Genomic DNA, 21,740 nt, shown 5'->3' with positions numbered 1-21,740 from the left:
AATATACATCCCTGTGCAGACTTGGAAAAAATATTACACATCCGAACCATGTAGAATATACATCCCTGGCAGAATGGAGACAAGTATTATTCGTCGGAACTTTCGTCTGAAAACGAAGTACAAGACGAAGAACAAGACGAAGAACAAGACGAAGAACAAGACGAAGAACAAGACGAAGACCTGATAGCTCCCAGTCAATCCCAATAATTCCAGGACTTTACGTATATATATATTTATATGTAATTTTTTTTTATTTCATAAGTTTCATCTTCAACTTTTTTTTATAATATCTAGAAAGGAGTAGTTTCCCAAAATGCATTTGAAGTTAATTTAGTGAACCGTATATTTGAACCTGTTTAAATGTGTTTAAACTCTATTTATATGGCATAAATTTGAAGAAAGTTAAATTTTCTACCACGTACTTTTACCATCTTAACAAAGAAAAATATGCAATTCACAAAATTAAGTTCAAATGCATTTTGTGAAACTACCCCTTTCCACCAATTAAGTTTAATGAGCTTAAAGTTAAGAGCTTAAACTGAAAATTTTTTGTTGTATAATCTGTCGCATTTTTTGTAATTCAGTATATAGCAGTTGTAGTTTACCCCCTAAACTAAGGAAAAAAAGTATTCACAACTAGCTTTTGTTAATTTTATATATTTGTTTAATTTTGTATATAAATATTATATATATGACAGTTATCGTAGGGAATGTTTTAATTAATACGGTGGTAGATTTCCATGGTAAAATCCGTAATGTTTATGTGCTGTAATTAAAAAAGAGAACGTTTCAAATTTGTATTAACTTTTTGTAAATGAAATTTGTCTATATACTTGTTTACAATATAAGATATACCAATATGTGATCTTGCTGGACCCTATTATATTAAAATTCCCTACGTCAGTTTTTTGGACATTTATTCATGAAAATTTAATTACCAGTGATAATTTGTTTCTTTTCAAATTTAATATAGAATGTCCGACATGTCCATGTCAGCCACAGCAGCAGCCGACTTAGAGAGAGACGAACAGCACGAAGAACAGAAGCCGGAAACCACAAGTGGGTGAGTAATATTTTAATATGTATAAAACGAAGTAGAATGATGTCTGTCTGTCTGTCTGTCCGTCCGTCCGTCCCTAGCTATATTTTGGTAACCATTCATCGAATCGGATTCGACAATCCATCACAACATAATTACATAAATACATATTACATATTTTTTGGTAATTACTTCTTTGGGCAAAGGTCCGATTACCTGGGATATATAATATATATTTATATATTTCAGTGATAGCGAAAAAGAGAAGAACGAAATGAGTGTGTCTGAGCCTGAGCTGCCTGCTAAGCTGGCTGACCTGCCTGATACCCCTCCTAAATCGTCTGATACAGAAGATTTGAACCTAACTTTGGATTGCACTACGTAAGTTTATTTATTTTTGTTACCATTCTATTTCTGTTCGGAAGGTGGTAGTAGCCGGATTGAAAAGAGTAGGATAAACATTATTGTTATGGCGAATAATTATAGTTTCATTCAGGGGTGTACATTACGCACAAGATTTATTTTGTTCCCGTGGTACAAAATTTTGTATTTTTTTCCCACCTATTTTTATCTCACCAAGTAGGGACGGAAATGGAGAAATATTGAAAGAACTAAAATTTTTGGTCCTACCACACATATTTTAGTTATTTTCCCCCCACCACCTGAACAGGGGATCCCATATAGGATATACACCCCTGATATTTCAAATTAGCAGCTACGCTAAACCCTCTAATATGAAGTATATCTCTTAAAGTTTCTTTTGCCACTCCCTTCCCTTGCCGGTACCTATGAGAAGAACCCGATCTGTTCAGTGGTTATCGAGATCCTTCGGTACATAAACACGGACATCCTGTTACTTTAGTATTATTTTTTTTTATTTTTCAGGGACGACGATGGATGGGAGACAATGCAGAAAATAAAACAAGACCTTGGGGCAGCAAAGCAAAAAATTGCTTCTTTGGAAGAGGAGATCGCTTGTTTGGAAACACAAACAAAGTAAGAAATTTTTTTCACTTCTTTTTTTGGTATTTAATCCGGGCGACTGTGTTGTAAATGATTTTTCGGTACAGACAAATTCACCTTTATATATTACAAAACTAGCAAGTATGCCTCTAGGGGTAAGGTGGGAGGGGTAAATGTGGACCAAAAAAAAGTTTACTATTTAATTATAATATGATTGCTTAATTCAGGGAGCAATCCAAGAGATGTCCGGCGGCACAAAAGGATGACCAGAAGGTCGGACAAGCCTCTGTTATGGAAGGAGAAGCAAAGTAAGATATCCTATTATATAAAGTAGTAAGCGTTTTTTGTCTGTCCCGAAGGATAACCGCTAAACCGATATTGTTCTCCTTTAAAGTGAAGCTTCTTATAGGTCCTGGAAAGGTTTTAAACTATTTTTGTGCAGGGTGTCTTCACCCCCTCCCCCAAAAAATATTTTTACTCTTCTGAAACTGAAATTGAAAATGGGAAGATGTTGATTTTTCCCCTTCCAACCTTAAGTGCCCCTAGAGGTTTCTAGGGGCGTAGCCACTAGTTTCTTTTAATAATCTTTTTTCATACTTTATCCGGGCGACTGTGTTGTAAATGATTTTTCGGTACAGACAAATTCACCTTTATATATTACAAAACTAGCAAGTATGCCTCTAGGGGTAAGGTGGGAGTGGTAAATGTGGACCATAAAAAGTTTACTATTTAATAATAATATGATTGCTTAATTCAGGGAGCAATCCGAGAAATGTCCGGCGGCACAAAATGATGATCAGAAGGTCGGACAAGCCTCTGTTATGGAAGGAGAAGCAAAGTAAGATATCCTATTATATAAAGTAGTAAGCGTTTTTTGTCTGTCCCGAAGGATAACCGCTAAACCGATATTGTTCTCCTTTAAAGTGAAGCTTCTTATAGGTCCTGGAAAGGTTTTAAACTATTTTTGTGCAGGGTGTCTTCACCCCCTCCCCCAAAAAATATTTTTACTCTTCTGAAACTGAAATTGAAAATGGGAAGATGTTGATTTTTCCCCTTCCAACCTTAAGTGCCCCTAGAGGTTTCTAGGGGCGTAGCCACTAGTTTCTTTTAATAATCTTTTTTCATACTTTATCCGGGCGACTGTGTTGTAAATGATTTTTCGGTACAGACAAATTCACCTTTATATATTACAAAACTAGCAAGTATGCCTCTAGGGGTAAGGTGGGAGTGGTAAATGTGGACCATAAAAAGTTTACTATTTAATAATAATATGATTGCTTAATTCAGGGAGCAATCCGAGAAATGTCCGGCGGCACAAAATGATGATCAGAAGGTCGGACAAGCCTCTGTTATGGAAGGAGAAGCAAAGTAAGATATCCTATTATATAAAGTAGTAAGCGTTTTTTGTCTGTCCCGAAGGATAACCGCTAAACCGATATTGTTCTCCTTTAAAGTGAAGCTTCTTATAGGTCCTGGAAAGGTTTTAAACTATTTTTGTGCAGGGTGTCTTCACCCCCTCCCCCAAAAAATATTTTTACTCTTCTGAAACTGAAATTGAAAATGGGAAGATGTTGATTTTTCCCCTTCCAACCTTAAGTGCCCCTAGAGGTTTCTAGGGGCGTAGCCACTAGTTTCTTTTAATAATCTTTTTTCATACTTTATCCGGGCGACTGTGTTGTAAATGATTTTTCGGTACAGACAAATTCACCTTTATATATTACAAAACTATAGCAAGTATGCCTCTAGGGGTAAGGTGGGAGTGGTAAATGTGGACCATAAAAAGTTTACTATTTAATAATAATATGATTGCTTAATTCAGGGAGCAATCCGAGAAATGTCCGGCGGCACAAAAGGATGACCAGAAGGTCGGACAAGCCTCTGTTATGGAAGGAGAAGCAAAGTAAGATATTTCTTTTAATATTATTTTTTCATACTTTATCCGGGCGACAGTGTTGTAAATGATTTTTCTGTAAAGACAAATTCAACGTGTTCCTTTATTTATTAAAAGCGAGTACTAGCAAGTACGCCTCTAGCTGGGTAAGGTGGAAGGGGTAAATGTGGAACCAAAAAGTTAACTACTTAATTTAAATAGATTATTATATATATATTGTTTAATTCAGGAACAAAACAGCTGCAGCTGGCTCTCCAGAAAATTCGGATGAGAACGAGGTTAAGGAAGTCACTGTTATGGAAACACCAGCAAAGTAAGATTTTTTAAAAATTGTTTTTACTACTTTATCCTGGCGACTGTGTTGTAAATGATTTTTCTGTACGCTAAACCCTCTAATATGAAGTATATCCTTAAAGTTTCTTTTGCCACTCCCTTCCCTTGCCGGTACCTATGAGAAGAACCCGATCGGTTCAGCGGTTAACAAGATCCTTCGCTACATACAAACAAAAATCGTTTTACTTTGTAGTATAGATTGTTTAATTTCAGGATGGAAGACAAACCGGATTTTGATATAATTTATGAGAACATAAAGAATCCCGGACCAAAAAGCCCAGGTATAGTACAATATTTATACTAGCGACTGTGCCCAAAGCATATAGTGAAACATTTCTGTACTAGGCACTAAGAAAATGCCGTAATACATTGTATTATTACACTAGGTTAGGTTAGGTTAGGTTAGGTTAGGTTAGGTTAGGTTAGGTTAGGTTAGGTTAGGTTAGGTTAGAATAGGCTAGGCTAGGCTAGGCTAGGCTAGGCTAGGCTAGGCTAGGCTAGGCTAGGCTAAAACTAGAAATATTACTCTTTCTATTAATACACTAGGTTAGGTTAGGCTAGAAAAAAAAACTATTGTAAAATTGAAGTATTTTTTTGTAAAAAAAAATAATTTAAAAAAATATTTTAATTTCAGTGTATCGGGTGTCAGATGATGAGCAGGAGATGTTTGAACCACCCCCTCCTACAATCCCGCCAGCATCAAAACTGAGTAGGCGCAAAAGAACTGCAACACCGGGGAAAATCAAGACCTGCGCCCATGGACGCAATCCCCGAAGCGAGCTGCCAACAAACACAAGACTCATCGAATGCACCTATTTGTGTCCAGACTGCCGCGTCTTCTTTCACAAGAGGCAAAAGGAAAGAAAAGAAGGACAAAAGTAAGCTGATGTATAATAGTCCTTCCAGTCAGATCATATATAAACTATTTGTGATAAAAAAGTGATATATATCAAGATATCTTGAGTCAAAAATATGTTTAACCACCTTTAATTTGTACGTACATTAATCTATATGACAGTTTTGACAGTTTTGTTCTGACGATGAGAATATTCATATAATATTATATTTGAAACCGCTATTCCTATATAGCAAATTTTTGAAAATTTAATAATGGAAAGTAACTTCGTAATATATTTTTCTTGTGTATAAAAATGTTCTAGTATAAAGTACAATTAGAATCCAGATCTCAGCAATTAAAACCTATGTATATTTGTGTTAATTTCTCAGCTTAAACCGATTAAACATGCAGTTATATTATCTGAATAAAACTATGTAATATTTGGTCATTTAAACCACGTCTAGAATTATAGACTAATTAAGAAAATTTCTGTGAATATATACCTATATAGTATCGCGCTATCGTACCTATGTAAATCATTATGTAAAAAAATATGTTTAAGTGTTTCAATCAATAAAGATAATAATGAAAACAATTTTTTTTTTATTTTTGCGATTTGCGATGTTTTTCTATAATTAAGGTCGTTTTTTACCACTTTCTCGTGATTTTTACCACCCGTTTTTACCACAATTTTTGGTAAATTTTTACCATATTTACCCTATTTCTGGTAAAATTTTACCAATTTAGGGCAAAAATATTACCAGGTGTTGAACAGTTTTACCACTTTTTCGGTAAAATCTTACAGAAATTTGCGGTAAATTTTACCAAAAAAGTGGTAAAAATTGGTCAAAATCTGGTATAAATTTGCGTCCTAAAATGGTAATATTTTACCGGAAATCTGGTAAAATTTTACCGATAATTGTGGTAAAAATCGATGGTAAAAAGCGTGAGAAAGTACCACAAAAAGGGTTTTTACCACGGTTACGGTAAAATTTTACCACCTTTTAAATCGTATAGGCTGGTAAAATTTTACCATAAAAGTGGTAAAAACTAGGTTTTTTTATGGTATTAATTCCGTCCTGGGTACAGGATAATGTTTATGGACAATTTACATATTCAGGACTTGATTATAGAGTTGCTTCGCTTATTACATTATACTTTGTTGTCCCAGGAATCAATATACCAAAAATCAGATCAATCGGATGATTAGATCACATAAAAATTTGTTTAAAAAGTAAAAAAATCAACATGTTTAAAATGGACGTACGGAAATTTTGGTAATGATTATAGAGTTGCTACGCTTTCTAAATCGTACCTAACTACTAAAGGAATCACCATGCAAAATTTGAAATCGATGTGACAATTCTAACATGCCTAAATTAACGAAAAAAGCTATCCGTTACGGACGGACGGACCGACCCTAATTATAGAAAAGCTTCGCTTTTAAAAAGTGTTCCCTGCTGATTTTTCAATTGGGATCTTAAAGGATGATTAATTGCTGTACATCCCCATTATTGATGAACAAAATTACCACTTCTTTTGATTACAGTTAGTGCTTGAAACGTTTGGACTAACTAACTTAATGAACCAACCAATCAAAATTCAGTAAAAGTCCCCAAAGTTGTTGAACCAACAAATAAGAAAACGTTATTATAAAACTTTAAGGACTATTGTAATTGTCCAATGTCCCCTCTCTCTCTGGAAAGGAGTAGCCTTAAGTTTAGGGTGGTACCCTCTACTAAAATATGAGAAGCTACAATGTAAAGGAGAACCATATCGGGTAAGTGGTTAGCGAGATCCTTCGGTACACACAATCACAATAAAAATCCTGATACTAAAACACAAAAAAGCTTATTAATAAAGGTTTATTAAACTACATAATGCCAGCAAAATGTGTAAATCATATTAATATTAAAGATACATAATATAACATCACAAAAATATTAATAATACATTCTTTTTATATTACATTATAACATACAGAAATAAAGGAATAGGAATCTATATAATTATCGGTTTGTCCGCGAATAGGAAAATGAAAAAAATCATTTTGTTATCTAGTTTCATGTTTGTCAAAGTATTTGGCCCCTCGGGGCTAACAAGATAGGATTAAATTATCCGCGGAAAACTGTCTATAAAACGATAAAAAACGAATGTTTTCTACACGGTTTAGAAACGGTTTTTACCTAGCTGAAAGGAATCGGATTCGAAGCCGTGTTGGATAATAATTTAGACTTCTTTTCAAACTAGGACAATCGTGTACATAGCCTTTACAAACTTCTAGATTACAAGAGAAGTAAAATAATCCAATTATGACAAACGAAAATTACCCATTCTACGCAACTAAACAAAATACTCACTCAACTTTTATATTCCCTCATTTCTGATTGCAAGATAATTAATATATATATATATATGAGTAAATGGTTATTAACAATATTCTAATAATTAACAATATTTCTACACAGTCAATAATTACATATTTACACGAGTACAAGATAGATCACAAATTCTCATTAGTAGCGCAGCTACTTTATAATTTAGGTATTCCATAAATTTTTCAATTGGTTGTATCTCTTTATTTATTGGCGGATTTTTCCAAAATAAAAAAATCAAATTAATTTCAATTAAATGAACTACTAAATGAAACTGACATGTTTCAAGATTTGTTTGCCAAAAATTTATGTTATTTTGGAATTTTATTTGCTTGTTATTACTGCGTTACTTACATACATGATTGTCCTAGTTATAATAAGTTTATTACTTAATTTCTTTTATTGAAGACATTTTGGTAAATAAGTATAGTTTCAATATGATTATTAATGTACAAGTTTTTGTTATTTCGTTATTTTGTTATCTTTACAGCACCTTTCATAAGAAATCTTTGTGTTAGGTATATAAAAAAAATCAGGTACCAAAGTTTTAGAAGATTTTTTTTTAGTTTTCTAAAAGTATTTTGTAAATATAAAAAAAATAATCATAATTATCTCAGAAAAAAGAATATTAATTTCTGTTTTGTTGGGTCAAAGACGCCGAGGCCGATCTAATAGGGACTTACTCTACAATATCTTAGTTCTTTTAAGTTTTTAAAATACTTTCTCTCATTCTTTAGCTTTAATTTTGGGATATTTTTTCAGAAAGGGTACTTTAGAATATCTCCATTAGGGGTGAATATATCAATTTGTCGTCCATTGTCTTATCCTTCACGATTTGGTCGTTTTTGCGTTATCTATTCAGTATAGATTAACAACACCTTTTTCCTTGAACAAAGTACAAATATTCTTATAAGTCTAAAAAGTTTAACGCCAAAAGCCGTAGAGTATGAAACTTAAACCTTAGTTTTTATATTGGTAAAAGAAATTTACTTTTAGTTTACTTTTATAAAAACATAGTTGAGACTAACTTTAAGATTTTATACAGAGTATTTTAATTTTGTATAAGTTTTTTTGAAAGCTTAATTTAAGATTATAATTTGTACTAAACTAATTGACTAAAACACATTTTAAATAAAAAATACATTGATACACATATTTTGTATTATTTTTAAAATTAAAGCTTCTAAATACATATTTTTCAGGGTTAGGCTACCGCCAATGCAATGCGTTAAGTAAGCCACAGCTGCATCCGAAGCCACTCAGCAAATTAATAAAACCGCAGCTGCAGACGCAACCGACTTTTGTCGAAGAATTAGCTACAGCAATTGCAAAAGCTGACCTAATAACTTGCGGCTGCCAAGCCCTGTATATTTCAATACAAATACAAAAAAAATCAATAGCACTTTCAAAGCATTTTATTGCTTTTTTTTTCATTTGGAACAATCTTTGGATGATTTTTTAATTTCTTAATTATGAGTTTTGATAATTGGAAATAATAATGATAATTGGCGGTTTCCATCAAAATGTCTAGCCAGGTTAGGCTAGTTTATTTGAATATTGGGTCTCACCGCCGGATTGCTGCACCCCGCAGGGGTTAGACAGACATAGGAAAAGGACTATAAAGCCCCATTCTTTTTAAAAAAATTATTCAAACGAGGATGTGGGGGTTAGGTGTTCGATAGGCACTTAGATGGAAAGCATCATAATTTTCGTTTTGGTTTACCAACATCTTTTGTTTAATTTGAGCTAGTATCACTATAGCTTGAACTAAATTCATTATTTATTTTGTCTATTTTTCCACTCGTTTTTGGTGGAATTTTGTGTGGAGTTGTAGTTTTTTCTTCTTGTTAGTCCTGGTATTCCCTGAAATAATTAAACTTTGTCAATTCTATGCAGGGATTGGGGGATAGGTGTATGTAAGATAAATTAATTTTTAAACATACATAAATTTATGTATGATATTCTTCTTTTGTCTATCAAGGGGAGGGAGAAGGGTTTGTAGATTTTTGTCATTATTATTGTCCCCTGCCTCCCTGGTTAAATGTAAAAGTTTTGTCAACTTGTTACCCTCAATAGTCACAACCTTATTTTTTTTCTGGTGTAAAATTACTACCGCATTAAATATTGTATATACTATTGTCCGAATAAATTTACTCTGAATTAAAACCCGTTTTGAGCCATACTGAAAAGCAATGAATCGTATCGTGTTATAAAGAATTTTCTCGTATTCATTCGAATCCGGTGGATAGGAACCGGTTCTCATCCATACGAAAAAACTATGTCTAGCATCGTATTATATCCAGTTTTCTACGAATATAGAAATGTACAATCATAAGATTAAAACTAGTTTTTTTAGCGCACCACGGGGCTAAAAAAACTAGTTTTAATCTTATAATTGTACATTCTATATCCGCGGAAAGCCGTTTATAATACGATACGAGAAATAACTATTCCACGAAAAATAAAATAAAATTAATAGATTAAACCCTCTTTCCTTGGGACAGGCCTTCGTCACCCCGGGGCCAACAAAACTGAAATTAATCTTTTATTTTTTTCTTTACTATCTGCTGAAAGCTGTCTATAATACAATGCGATGAATGACTACTCTTTGCAACAGTGATCCGAATCTCGTTGTTTCATTTCAAACAAAAAATTTAAAAAAATTATTACAAAACCGTAAATTTGTTTTAAGGATGTAACACAAATTTTACATATTTACTTTCGAGGTTAATATAAGTATAAGATTAAGGAAAGATTTTATTATAATTTTGGACAATTTATTACTTGCTGAAACATTCATTTTCACATTTTTGTTTGAGCGATTGCACACCAGTTTTTATGTCTTTTTGTACACCACGATTACAGGGATTTGGGGGTAAGTAAATTAGGAACAAAGAAAATTATGTCCATAATTAGCACAGCAACAACAAGTTAGCACATCTAAAGCTAGCGGATGCGCTACTAGAGGCACTGCAGGTGAAGGGGGACATTTTACCCCTTTTTCAAAATCAGTTTCAAAAAGAAAGAAAAAATTATGGGAGGGTATTTTTTTATGGCCGATTTCTCTTAGGAGCTGGAAATAGCTGGAAACCTGCCTAGAGCCCAGTAATAAAGTACTGGTTCAGTTTGACAACTTAAGAAACTGCTTGTCAAGAAATGGCAAAGCTTTTTGAAAAGCTGTATTATCATGCTTTATAAAGACTCTTATTAAGAAAAACAGAACCCAAGTTAAGAAACTTACAAACTATTTTGTACCCAAAATACAAATTAGTTATGTATCTTTTTCTGAAGCAAAGTTCTTCGAAGGAATCTACGTAATATTCGTTTTAGGTATGTTTTCCGTTATTTAAAGCTTTCAATTTTTGTTATCTCCTATCCTGCAAATAACTCTCCGTTTTACCCCTGGTAGCTTTAATAGTGTTAATTTAAAATAGTTGAAGATGGGATTAAACAAGGTAAAATTATTTTTTTAAGGGTCGAGGCTACCCTAAAGTTTAAATATTTTACAAGATTTAAAGCAATTTTATATTTCTTACATATTTTTTTTGCCAAATATTGCTATATCTATAGATAGATATGGTACTTTAGGGTTGTATTTTAAAACAAAATATGGCTAGATTGTTATTGCTACGCTTCTTGAAGACCTAATTGTCCTAGTTAATATGAGTTGAACTATCTACAGAAAAAATCTACGTGGGATTGGTTGAACATAGTTAGAAGCAATTTTATATGCAATGTAGAGAGGACATGAACAGTTAATACAACTTTATTTGGCTTAAAAACTATTTGTATTGGAAGGGGGGAAAGGGGGTCAATCAAACTTTAATGAGCGATGCCACTCTGTAAGTCTTAACTTGTATTGAAAAGTATGTTATACATTCAACTACCTAACTATCTACTATTTACTGCGTATCTACCTATCTACTATTTATTAATCTATCTACTATTTACCAATCTATATTATATTTACCTACATATATACTGCGTATCTACCTATCTACTATTTATCTATCTATCTAATATTTACCTACCTATATACTGTGTATCTACCTATCTACTATTTATCTATCTATCTAATATTTACCTACCTATATACTGTGTATCTACCTATCTACTATTTATCTATCTATCTAATATTTACCTACCTATATACTGTGTATCTACCTATCTACTATTTATCTATCTATCTATCTAATATTTACCTACCTATCTACTATTTACCTATCTATCTACTATTTACCTACCTATCTACTATTAAACTATCTATTTACCTATCTATTTACTATATATCTACCTATTTAATATTTACCTATCTATCTTCTATTTATCTATCTATCTACTATTAACGTACCTATTTTGCAATATAAACTGACACTTTAATATTTTCTTTTAACAGAGATTAAGAATTTATTTGAAATGTTTGCAAACCCCCAGGGAAGAGACGATGGCAATTAAAATAATCTACAACCCTAACATCCTCCTTCCAATATTTACAATTTACAAAAGGAAGCATTAGAAATATGATAATTTGATGAAGAATAATTTAGCATCCCGTGTCCCTGGCAAAATGCAACTAATATAGCACAACATTAACACCAGGTTTGGTTTTTTAGTAGCGCATCTACACTGTAATTAAAATATGACTGTATGTCCGATTTTTTTCATTGCTCTTCATCAGGATACATATAGATTTGTACATTAAAATATTTGTCTATTTATTTTACTTACAATCTAATAATATATATTTAAAAATCTACCTACTTTTCTTTTTTTCTACAAGACACCTAATTATCTATCTACAAATAATAAATGTATCTACCTATCTTTTGTATAAGTAAACAATGTTGAAGGTATCTATCTATCAATGATTGTTGCAAAAATGCAACTAATATCTTTCATTTTCTAGTGAAATCTTTTCAACAGTTTAGACTTACGTAATCGAGTGTGGATTAAAAACTACAAAATTATCAAAAAAAAACAACATTTAATGTTAATGGTTATAACCAATGAAAATACCAGAATTTGTAGCCGTGTCAGAATAGTTTTTTATCGCATCGTATTATAGACAGCTTCCTGTGGATAGTACAAGGAAAATTATACGATTAAAAAAGGCCCAGGATACCAACACAGGGATTAATTCTATATATTTATTTTATTATTCGTGGAAAATTATTTGTAGATATGATACATATTTTTTAATATACCAGAACTGGTTATAATCGGATTCGAAGCCATACTGGAATAGTTATTACCTGTAACCCTCGGCCCCTGTGAAGATGACGTCGACCCAGATGCGCATAGCCTCGGGGGACCCAGCCATTAACAGGTAGCTACGATCAGTGGTTTTCATTACAAAGCTGGTCTTCTGATTTGTAGTCCTAAAATTAGATAGATACAGAGATAGAAAGAAAAATACAAATATAGATGGAAAGAAGATTCTAATATACTCTATAAAAATGATGCACACAGTTGGCTAAAATATCGATACCCCCTATCCACTCCCTTTACCCTTTACTGGATGAACGAATAGACCAATAAATGATTTCAATGTTAACAAGCTAAACTGAACTAAACTAATTTTCCCTGTCAATATATCAACGTTTATCCTATATTCAATGAAGAAAGCAGACAATTTGATGACTTGCAGACACCAAGCAGACTATATCCCCCCCCTCTCCCTACCAGCTAAAACTAAAATTTTATTTTGTAAAGAAGAAACGGAATAATCCCCATACAAAAGTAACAGGAAGATTGTCTGTTTATGTGTTCCGAGTATCTCGCTAACCGCTTTGTTTCTCCTTTATAGTGAAGCTTCCCATAGGTATTGGGAAGGTGTATAACCATTTGGAGGAGGGTACCACCACCCATCCAAGAGAAATTTAATCACCACTAGAAAAAATGGGTATAGTCCCTTTCGTAACATCGCCCCATAAGGGGCGATTCGTCGTATTTTAAAATGGCTTTTTATAGGTTATTTTAGGTTAGGTTAGGTTAAATTTGGTTATGTGATTGCCCCACAAGGCTAGGTAATTGGCCCCGCGGGGTTAGAGCCCCCCGCAAGGGCTAGAAATAGGAGAAAAGCTACTGTGAAAAATACGAAGAATCGCCCCATAAGGTGCGATGTTACGAAAGGAAGAAATTGAGTGCCCAATAGCAGCTAGTATCTACATATAGAGCAGCTATTATAAAAACATAAAGCGCAGCTACTATCAATAACATACCTGTTAGTTTGATGATCCACATAAACTTCAGATATGGAATGAAAATAAATTCCTCCCTTCACTTTTGTCTGAAAAATAATTGTATGTATAGTAAGATCTCGTAAATGGCTGGCCAAATTGGTCCTCATTACTTAAGATAGCTTAGAATTTATAAGAGGCAGGTTTCCAGTTAACTAGCGATATTATATACAGAAAAGGAACCATAATTTTAAACATTTGACTTTCAGCAATCTTCAAACGCTAACGGTCAGTGAAATACTACAGTTATGGAGTAGCTATGCTGCTTAATAATAAAAATACCTCCGATTTATCATTGTAATAGACTAGAGTTCTCTTGTTTCTATCAAACACAAACCAACGTTTCGTCCAAACCTAAAAAATATCAATATTTTGAACATCGAACCTTAAACAAAACAATAATTTGAAGATCGGACCTTAAAATAAAACCACATTTATTTATAATTTTCTGTTTATTCGTCTTTAGTCTGTCTGGATTAATTTATAACTATCTGTCTGTCTAACAATCATTTCATCTTTTAATAATCTAGCTCCAAGATGACCTCTACATGAGCATGAGTTTATAAATACATTACTGCAATGGTGTCTGTCTGTTTATCTGTCTGCCTGTCAATCTGTCTATCCTTACCTTTAATCTAGCACCAAGTTTGATAAGATAACCTCTACATGAACATGAGTTAAGAATTATATAACTACTGTAGTGTCTGTCTGTCTGTCCTTACCTTTCATCTAGCCCCAAGTTTGATAAGATAACCTCTACATGAACATAAGTTAAGAATCATATAACTACAATAATGTTTGACTGTATAATTATATCCTTACCTTTAATCTAGCACCAAGTTTGCTAAGATAACCTCTACATGAACATGAGTTTAGAATTATATGACTACAAAGCTCGATCTGAAAATAAATAACATTTTTAAAAAGTCAATATATACAATTTTAGTGAGATAGGCATTCTAAGACCACCCTTCTTCCACTTTTTCTGTCTTATACTAATAAGAAAATTTTTTTTAAATGTTTGTTTTCAATGTTTTGTTTTAGAATTTTTAAAAATGGTATCTCACTTTAGCATTTTTAGAATCAAGAAAGGGACAGACAGACATATAAACATCATTCGTTCTTTAAGTGGTATTTCATTTATGTATCTTTTGGCAAACAGAGGGTTTGACAGAAAGACAGACGCACAAACAGACAAACATTCTACTTCAAAAAAGTATATTTACGTGATTTTTTGGGGTAATACAAACTTTATTTTATCAAAGAATTTAATGTACATGATGTATTTTTATTAAGATATAAAAGTTGGAAAGAATTTTAATGTTAGAGGTAGATTTAAAATCTGCATCAAATTTTAGGGATTTTTTTTTATAAAGTTCGTTTTTTGTATAATTCTTTATCTAAAAGCGGAAATACAATTTAAGTTAATCAATTTTGACATCTGTCTTTTAACATTAAAATTCTTTATAAAAACTTAAAAACGTATGTATCTTAATTATTCTGAGCGACAGACAGACAGACAGACGGACATACAAACAGACATCCCATTACTAAACTATATTATTTACCTGGTGTCCAGCGGACTCTATGTGCGCTCTCAAATCAAAATTCTCCTTAAAAAATAAACATTTTATTATAAACAAGGAAAAGAATATCAATAAGTAGCGCAGTATCATTACTGAATGAAAAATATAACCAATATAAAGCCTTAGATATTGAGAGATAGCACGAGGAATGATAAAATTGATTTAAACCCCTAATTGTGAGAATTAAAAAAATATCCCTTCAGTAGATTAAAATAATTGTCGAAAAGTTTAATCACTGTTATTTCATCATTTTAAAGTCCCCAAGTTTTATGCTAACGAATGAAAGAATGTGATTATAAAACTTAAAAGACCAGTTCAATTTAGAGTCTAATTCCACCTCTCCTCTTCCTACAAAAAAATAGGAAGAACAAGCTTATTATAGTAAAGCTTCTCTGCTAAAAATAGTAAAGTAATCAGCATAAAAATTGTGTCATTTATTGCCAAGAAATTTTGCATTTTTTGCTATTAAAAGTAGCAACAAAATAGAAAAAAATTACGCAAAAGATTAATTCCAAGAAAAAAAGAAACGTTTTAGATTAAATAAATAGATAAATACTATGAAATAGGGGAATTAATATTTATGCTGAAAAAAATTATAACAGTCCGCATGAAAAAGATTATTATTTAATCAATTGTTGAGCTTTTTAGGTAATGCTTAATAGAGAGGCTTCTTATTGGACATTTAAGGGTTAGGATAGATTAAATTATTCCGTGAACGTGATTTTTTAGTTGGTGATACATCTTGTTATCATTCTTGATATTATTATACTTATTTTTAAAGGAAATACCGGCAAGCTTCGCTCATATGAATAGTATTGTTGTAGTTAGGTAATCTTATTAACATAATCTTTTGTATTCTAAGTAACCCAAGAAGTGTAAAGGACAATGCCAGTTATATTTGTTTACAACCCTCCCTTACCCTTTCCAAAAAACACCAGTTATCAAAGGAACATTTTTACATACAATTTTTGGGGGGAATATCCTTTATCGTCAATAGTTCCATCCCTAAATGCCTGGCCCCTAACTTATAAATACTTGTATTGATCATATTTAACCGGCTATAACCAGAAAGAAAGAATAGCTTTTACAATTTTTGGGCATAATCATACAGAAAGCGATAGTTATATTTATTTTAGTTTCAAATGTATATTTAGTAGGGTGGGTCGATTTTGGACATTTTTTCTGAGGCCAAAGCGGGGATCTGCAAATGATTTGTTTGAGTATAATACAACTCTGGATGATTTAAAATTTATCCTAAGTCTCAAAACCGCTGACGACCAGACATTCAATTGTACAGCTATTTGTAAATGGGAGTCAAATTTTTTTTGAATCAGAACTATGGCTTCATGGTGCTCCCAGGAAAGGCATTAAGGAGTAGAATCAGGAACTTTTGACCGTTTCAAAAAATCTCGTTCCTAGCCTGAGAAAATCTAAAAAACCTCTACAAATTAGACAATTCTCCATAGACCTTAAAAAATTGTGGTTTTTTAGTGATTTCTAAGGCTAGGAACGAGATATTTTGAAACGGACAAAAGTTCCTGATTCAGCTCCTCAGGGCCTTTCCAGGGAGCACCATGAAACCATAGTTCTGATTTTTAAAAAATTTTGAATGTCGTCTTTGCATATTAATAAGTAATGAAATATATTTTTAGTGGTCGCGTTCTAAAACCCAATTGTTTAAAATTCTCTTTCGGTCAGAAATGTTTTAAAGGTTAATTTTATCTGTTGCATATCCCCTCTTTGTCTAATTCCGATATGAACCCGCCCTAATATTTAGTCACCTTTGTCATGCTAGTAGAACAATCAGAGGCAGTTATATGTATATCTTGATTAGGTTAGGTAATATACAGATATGGGTAGGGGTGGGTTTAGGGTGGGGGAAAAACCCAGGTTTTTTTTAAAAAGCCCAACCCCACCCGGTTTTTAAATTAAACCCTGGGTTTTATGAAGTTTTATGGGATTTTATAGGGTTTTATTGGATTTTTTCATTTAGGAGTCAAATACATTTGATATATTGATGAAATATTAATGTTTGTGTTGTTATAGGTAAAAGGTAAGCAAGATTTCACAATAAACAAGATAGATAATGAATAAAATTGGCATTCCAATCAATTATGAACCCTTATTAGCAATGGTGCACAAAATATTCTATTAAGGGGGTGGGAAGGTTAAAAGCTTCAAAATGTGGAACCTCCTCCTCTATTCTTAAGCTGCCCCCCCCCCCCCTCCCAGTAATTATTAAGGCCTTCACCTTTTTACATCCCCTTAATAAAACCCTCTGCACATTACAACATCTTTTTCCTTTCATAAATTGTCATGTTTTAGCTTAAAAAATCAATTATTCTTATTTAATTTACACAATTTATTTATCATTAATTTAGTAGCAAAGCGTTTTCTGAAATTAAGTTTTGAGAAAAAGTAATTTCATAAACATTTGAACAATAGATCATCATTTACTTCATATTTTTACGTTTTTAGGAAAAATTTGCTTTAAAATGTTATTAGATCCTAGTCTTTGAGTAAATAGAGATTAAATTTGTAAATCTTAACGTTAAATTTCAATGTTTTTTTAAAAAACCCATAAAAGCCCAAAAAAAACATTGGGTTTTTTTTCAAATGTTTTTTTAAAAAAACATGGGTGGATTTTTTGTATGCCCACCCTGGTGGGGATATGTAAAGAGGTGGAGGATATATTGGATTTAATATAAATATTATATAACATTTAATATTAGTTTTGAGGCTTTACTAAACTCTCCCCCAAATAAATAAAAATCTGATAGGGACCAATATATATATTTCAAAAAGAAGAACCTAAATAGTCCAGCGGTTAGCCAGATGTTTTAGCAGAGACAGACAGATACCAAATCCTATTATATTAATGTATTAATGTCTGTTTCCGAATATAACATCTAAATTTCTGGTGTATTGTATTAATACTTTATCCCAGAGAAGTATTCAAGAAAAAGATATACCATTGTTAATACTGGTATATTAGGACTGTCATATAACCCAGTAGGTATGCAGGCTTTAGGCTATTTAAGAGGGGGAGGGGTGGAAATTAGTTCAACAATGACTATTGAGACAAACATATTATAATGATATGATACAACTAAACTTTTTCAAAAGCTGTTTCAGAAATATTAATGAACAAAGCCTGAAGGTATCTTATTTGTATAAAAAGGTGTCATTTTCATCTTATTGTGTATGATTGAAGATAGGAATAATTAAACAAGAGATACATGAGTAGGATAATGAACAAAATATTAATATTTCCATCTCAACTATTGTGTATAAATTCTATCTTTGGTAGCTTGTAAATGTATTTGAAAAAAAAATAGGCTGCAATTTCACCATTAAATTACAATTCCTCTATAGGAAGAATATAAATTCAATTGTCGGTAATTTACCTCAAATTGCCTAGTAGGCACAGAACCCTTTTCCCCTTTATTTTTACAATAAATTGCCTATCCCCAGGGCTCTAAACCTGCACCTTATAAAACCTATCCTAATGTAACAATTAACACAAGAAAACACTACAATTTTGAAATTTGAAAATCAAAGGGTTTTGTGCTTGACTATACACTTCTAGGTCTAACCCTGCTATAATTATTTGTAATTAAGGGGGTGGGGGAAAGAAATCTTTTACCTGGGTCGTAACTGGAAGATATCTAGTAAGGGGTCTGCTTGCCCTGCTGGAGGCTCCCCTCCGCATGGTCACACAGTCCCCAACCCAGCTGGAAGCGTCAGTCACGCCCCCAATGTCCAGGTCCGTGGACACGGGACGGATTGATTCGTCCGCACTGGTTAGTCCGTCCAAAAGGTCCAATCGTCTGAAATAAATATTATACAATAAACTTATACAAAATACTTTTATTTATTTGAATACTTAGGTACTTCATCTAGAAAACACGAAAAGTTGTAATTTAAAAAAACAAGCACTTTGTATAATCATAACTTTATTTACTTTGTATATTGTTTCATTTATTGAAATAAATATTCTAAATGTAAAAATAAAAAGGTTCAGTGTTTTCTTAGTATATTCAAATATAGGGCTAAAAACCCCGAAAGGGGTGGGGGGAGGTAAACAAAGCCACTACTATTTTATCTGTGGTGATCCAAAACACAGGTTCCTATGAAACTAAATTGTTCTATAATTTCTAGAGACATTAGCATTCAATCATGGTAGGTTTTAGCCCATTTCTAGTAGAGTATCAACCACTAAGATTCACATATGTCACCTTAAAAACTACCCCCCCCCCCTCCAAGTAAAGGGTAAAAGTGAAGGGTCTGTGGTTACCTGTCTGACGCCCTCTGCATGCTGGAGCGTTTAGTCAGTCTTTTATTTGGCCCTGGGGATGGAGATTTCTTCCGGTACCTTCGCTGATTTGGGGAGGGTGAAGGGCTACTCGAATCCTAAAAAACATAATGTAAAGTAAGTAATACAAAAATAACATGATGACTATATGTCACTAGCGGCTGCGCACCTACAATCTTGGAGCAAAAAGATAGCCCAAAACCATAACAAGACTTAAATCTGAAAACTAAATGGCATAAAACCATCCCAGGACCTATGTGAAGCTGCTATAAATAAAAGAATTAAACAACCGAAGAGATAACACGTCAATAAATATAAACTTTCCACCAAATTCAGCCGCTGATACAACTTAATCTCCAACCCTCCCCAAATTCTAGGGGCGAAGCCACACTCTACTATACCATAACTAGACACGCTTGGTTTTTTATTAAATGAATAAGTTAGGGTACAATGTTTGGCACTTTCGATATAAGTAAATGATAATAAAAAACCCATAGAATGCGATAATAACTTCAGAAAAATCGAAGAAAATAGTTTTAATACTTAATTAACGTTTTTAAGTTTTTCTTCAAAAAGTTTAGATAAGATGCCTTTAAAAGTCGTCTATGATTTTGTCAGGGATAAAAATGTAACTTTAAAATAAGAATTACAACATATTTTTTCAAATAGTACAAAGTAAAATTTTGAACATTTTATTGATCAGTATATTTTTTAAAATGTGAAGTAGAAACCTGAATATTTTATCATGAAAATTGTGTTATGATTTGATTGTCTGCTAGATTACAAGAAAAAAGATACTGACAGTACTTGTTGGTTCTTTAAAAATAATTAGGTAGATTACTTTCAGAACCCCTCTTTTTGCAACGTTATTTCAATAGAACAGAGCCGTAGTCTTAGTGTACTCAATATCTAGACAGCCAACCATTGTTTTAGAATTGTTCAATTTTTTTAACTTCTGATAAAAACAGAATTAATGGTATTTTTGTAAATATTATACCTCCAAGAAATGGCTATACTTCCCAATCATATGTTGTGTGATATTTAAGAGGAATTATTTTGATATAATGTCATTAAAATATTCGTTAAAAAAAGTGCTATTCTAGCTTATACTTTACATTTTAATGTGTATGATAATTCAAATAAAAGATAATGAAGATTTATATTATATTTAATTGTTATAATTATAAAGAAAAACCTGGAAACAGTAAAAAACTGACTTTATTTTATTGACATAGGGAAATTTTGTCAAATATTTGAATAAAAAAACAATATAAAACAATATAAAACAAAATAAATTATTTTTAATATAGTCACAAAAAGGCTTAATGAGTTTAGGAAATATTTCATTCACTAATCATGTCATTTAAACACTATTACACAGAATACATTGTAAAAAGATGTTCTCGTTTTAATTTTAAGTAATTTGAAATGCATTTTAATACCTTTTAATGATTTATTTTTTGAAACATCTTTTTATAAAATGTTATTGATTTTTGAAGTTATATGTTAAAATGTTTTTAAATTTTGTTAACATTTTGTTTTAAATGTAGAAAATTGGTAATTCTAAACATTCAAAAAATGATTTTATTAAATTTTCATCACTTAAATTGCATGTTTGATGAAATTTTCAACTGATAATTCAAGAAAAATCGTTTAAGTTTTATTATATTTTACTTTGAAATGTTAAAAAAATATAATTATTGTCAAAAATGTGGAAGTTATACTTTCCTCAAAAAAAGACCTAAAACATGCAAATTAACACGTGTAATGAGATTTTTTTCTTTCAGGTTTAATTTTAAGTAATTATTGATATTTTTTGTAAAAAGGATTTTATATAAAAAGTTTTAAAACTCGAGTTATGTAGTGGTTCTAAAAAAGGTTGCGAATTTATGCAATTTTCTTGCAAAAAAAATTTTCTAGGATTTTAAAAATAGCAAAGGGTGTTATTAGACGTATTTACAGATACAATTGCAAAGTCATTTTGGCCAAACACTAAAATAAAGTTTTGACATCTGAGGGTCCAACCGTGTAGAGCAAATCACTGTCGGGCAGATTAAATTAATTTAACATATGCGGAAAAACTTTTCCTTTAGATGTGTTTTCAACCAAACGTTGTACTCAAATAAACAATAGAATACAAATCAGTTGGAAAGCAGCTACT

The 21,740-nt window shown here is 31.8% G+C and overlaps 2 protein-coding genes across 2 annotated transcripts in view; one reads left to right on the top strand and one right to left on the bottom strand.

The window, feature by feature from the left end:
* The first annotated feature begins 957 nt into the window (after window positions 1–957).
* Window positions 958–5,659, top strand: LOC145329980 (uncharacterized). The gene is made up of 8 exons (XM_080174483.1): window positions 958–1,063; window positions 1,289–1,420; window positions 1,925–2,035; window positions 2,230–2,310; window positions 3,822–3,902; window positions 4,123–4,206; window positions 4,440–4,507; window positions 4,861–5,659. Exons 1-8 carry the CDS (start codon window positions 975–977, stop codon window positions 5,106–5,108), a joined length of 894 nt encoding a protein of 297 aa, XP_080030609.1. The 5' UTR covers window positions 958–974; the 3' UTR covers window positions 5,109–5,659.
* A 1,256-nt stretch (window positions 5,660–6,915) lies between these two features.
* LOC145330783 (uncharacterized) overlaps window positions 6,916–21,740 on the bottom strand; it is a 48,457-nt gene continuing 33,632 nt past the window's right edge. The window contains exons 18-25 of the mRNA XM_080175448.1: window positions 19,562–19,677; window positions 18,911–19,094; window positions 15,247–15,291; window positions 14,501–14,578; window positions 13,961–14,032; window positions 13,661–13,728; window positions 12,692–12,817; window positions 6,916–9,302 (exon numbers count right to left, since the gene is read on the bottom strand). Of these exons, the coding sequence (XP_080031574.1) occupies window positions 9,287–9,302; window positions 12,692–12,817; window positions 13,661–13,728; window positions 13,961–14,032; window positions 14,501–14,578; window positions 15,247–15,291; window positions 18,911–19,094; window positions 19,562–19,677 (705 nt within the window). The 3' untranslated portion in view covers window positions 6,916–9,286. The remainder of the gene's footprint in view (window positions 9,303–12,691; window positions 12,818–13,660; window positions 13,729–13,960; window positions 14,033–14,500; window positions 14,579–15,246; window positions 15,292–18,910; window positions 19,095–19,561; window positions 19,678–21,740) is intronic.

The sequence above is a fragment of the Acartia tonsa genome, chromosome 10, assembly GCF_053477335.1.
Source record: "Acartia tonsa isolate MP-2025a chromosome 10, ASM5347733v1, whole genome shotgun sequence".
In the NCBI taxonomy this organism is placed as follows: domain Eukaryota; kingdom Metazoa; phylum Arthropoda; class Copepoda; order Calanoida; family Acartiidae; genus Acartia; species Acartia tonsa.
Note: the sequence above shows the minus strand (reverse complement) of the source record. Positions and strands in the feature narration are given on the sequence as shown.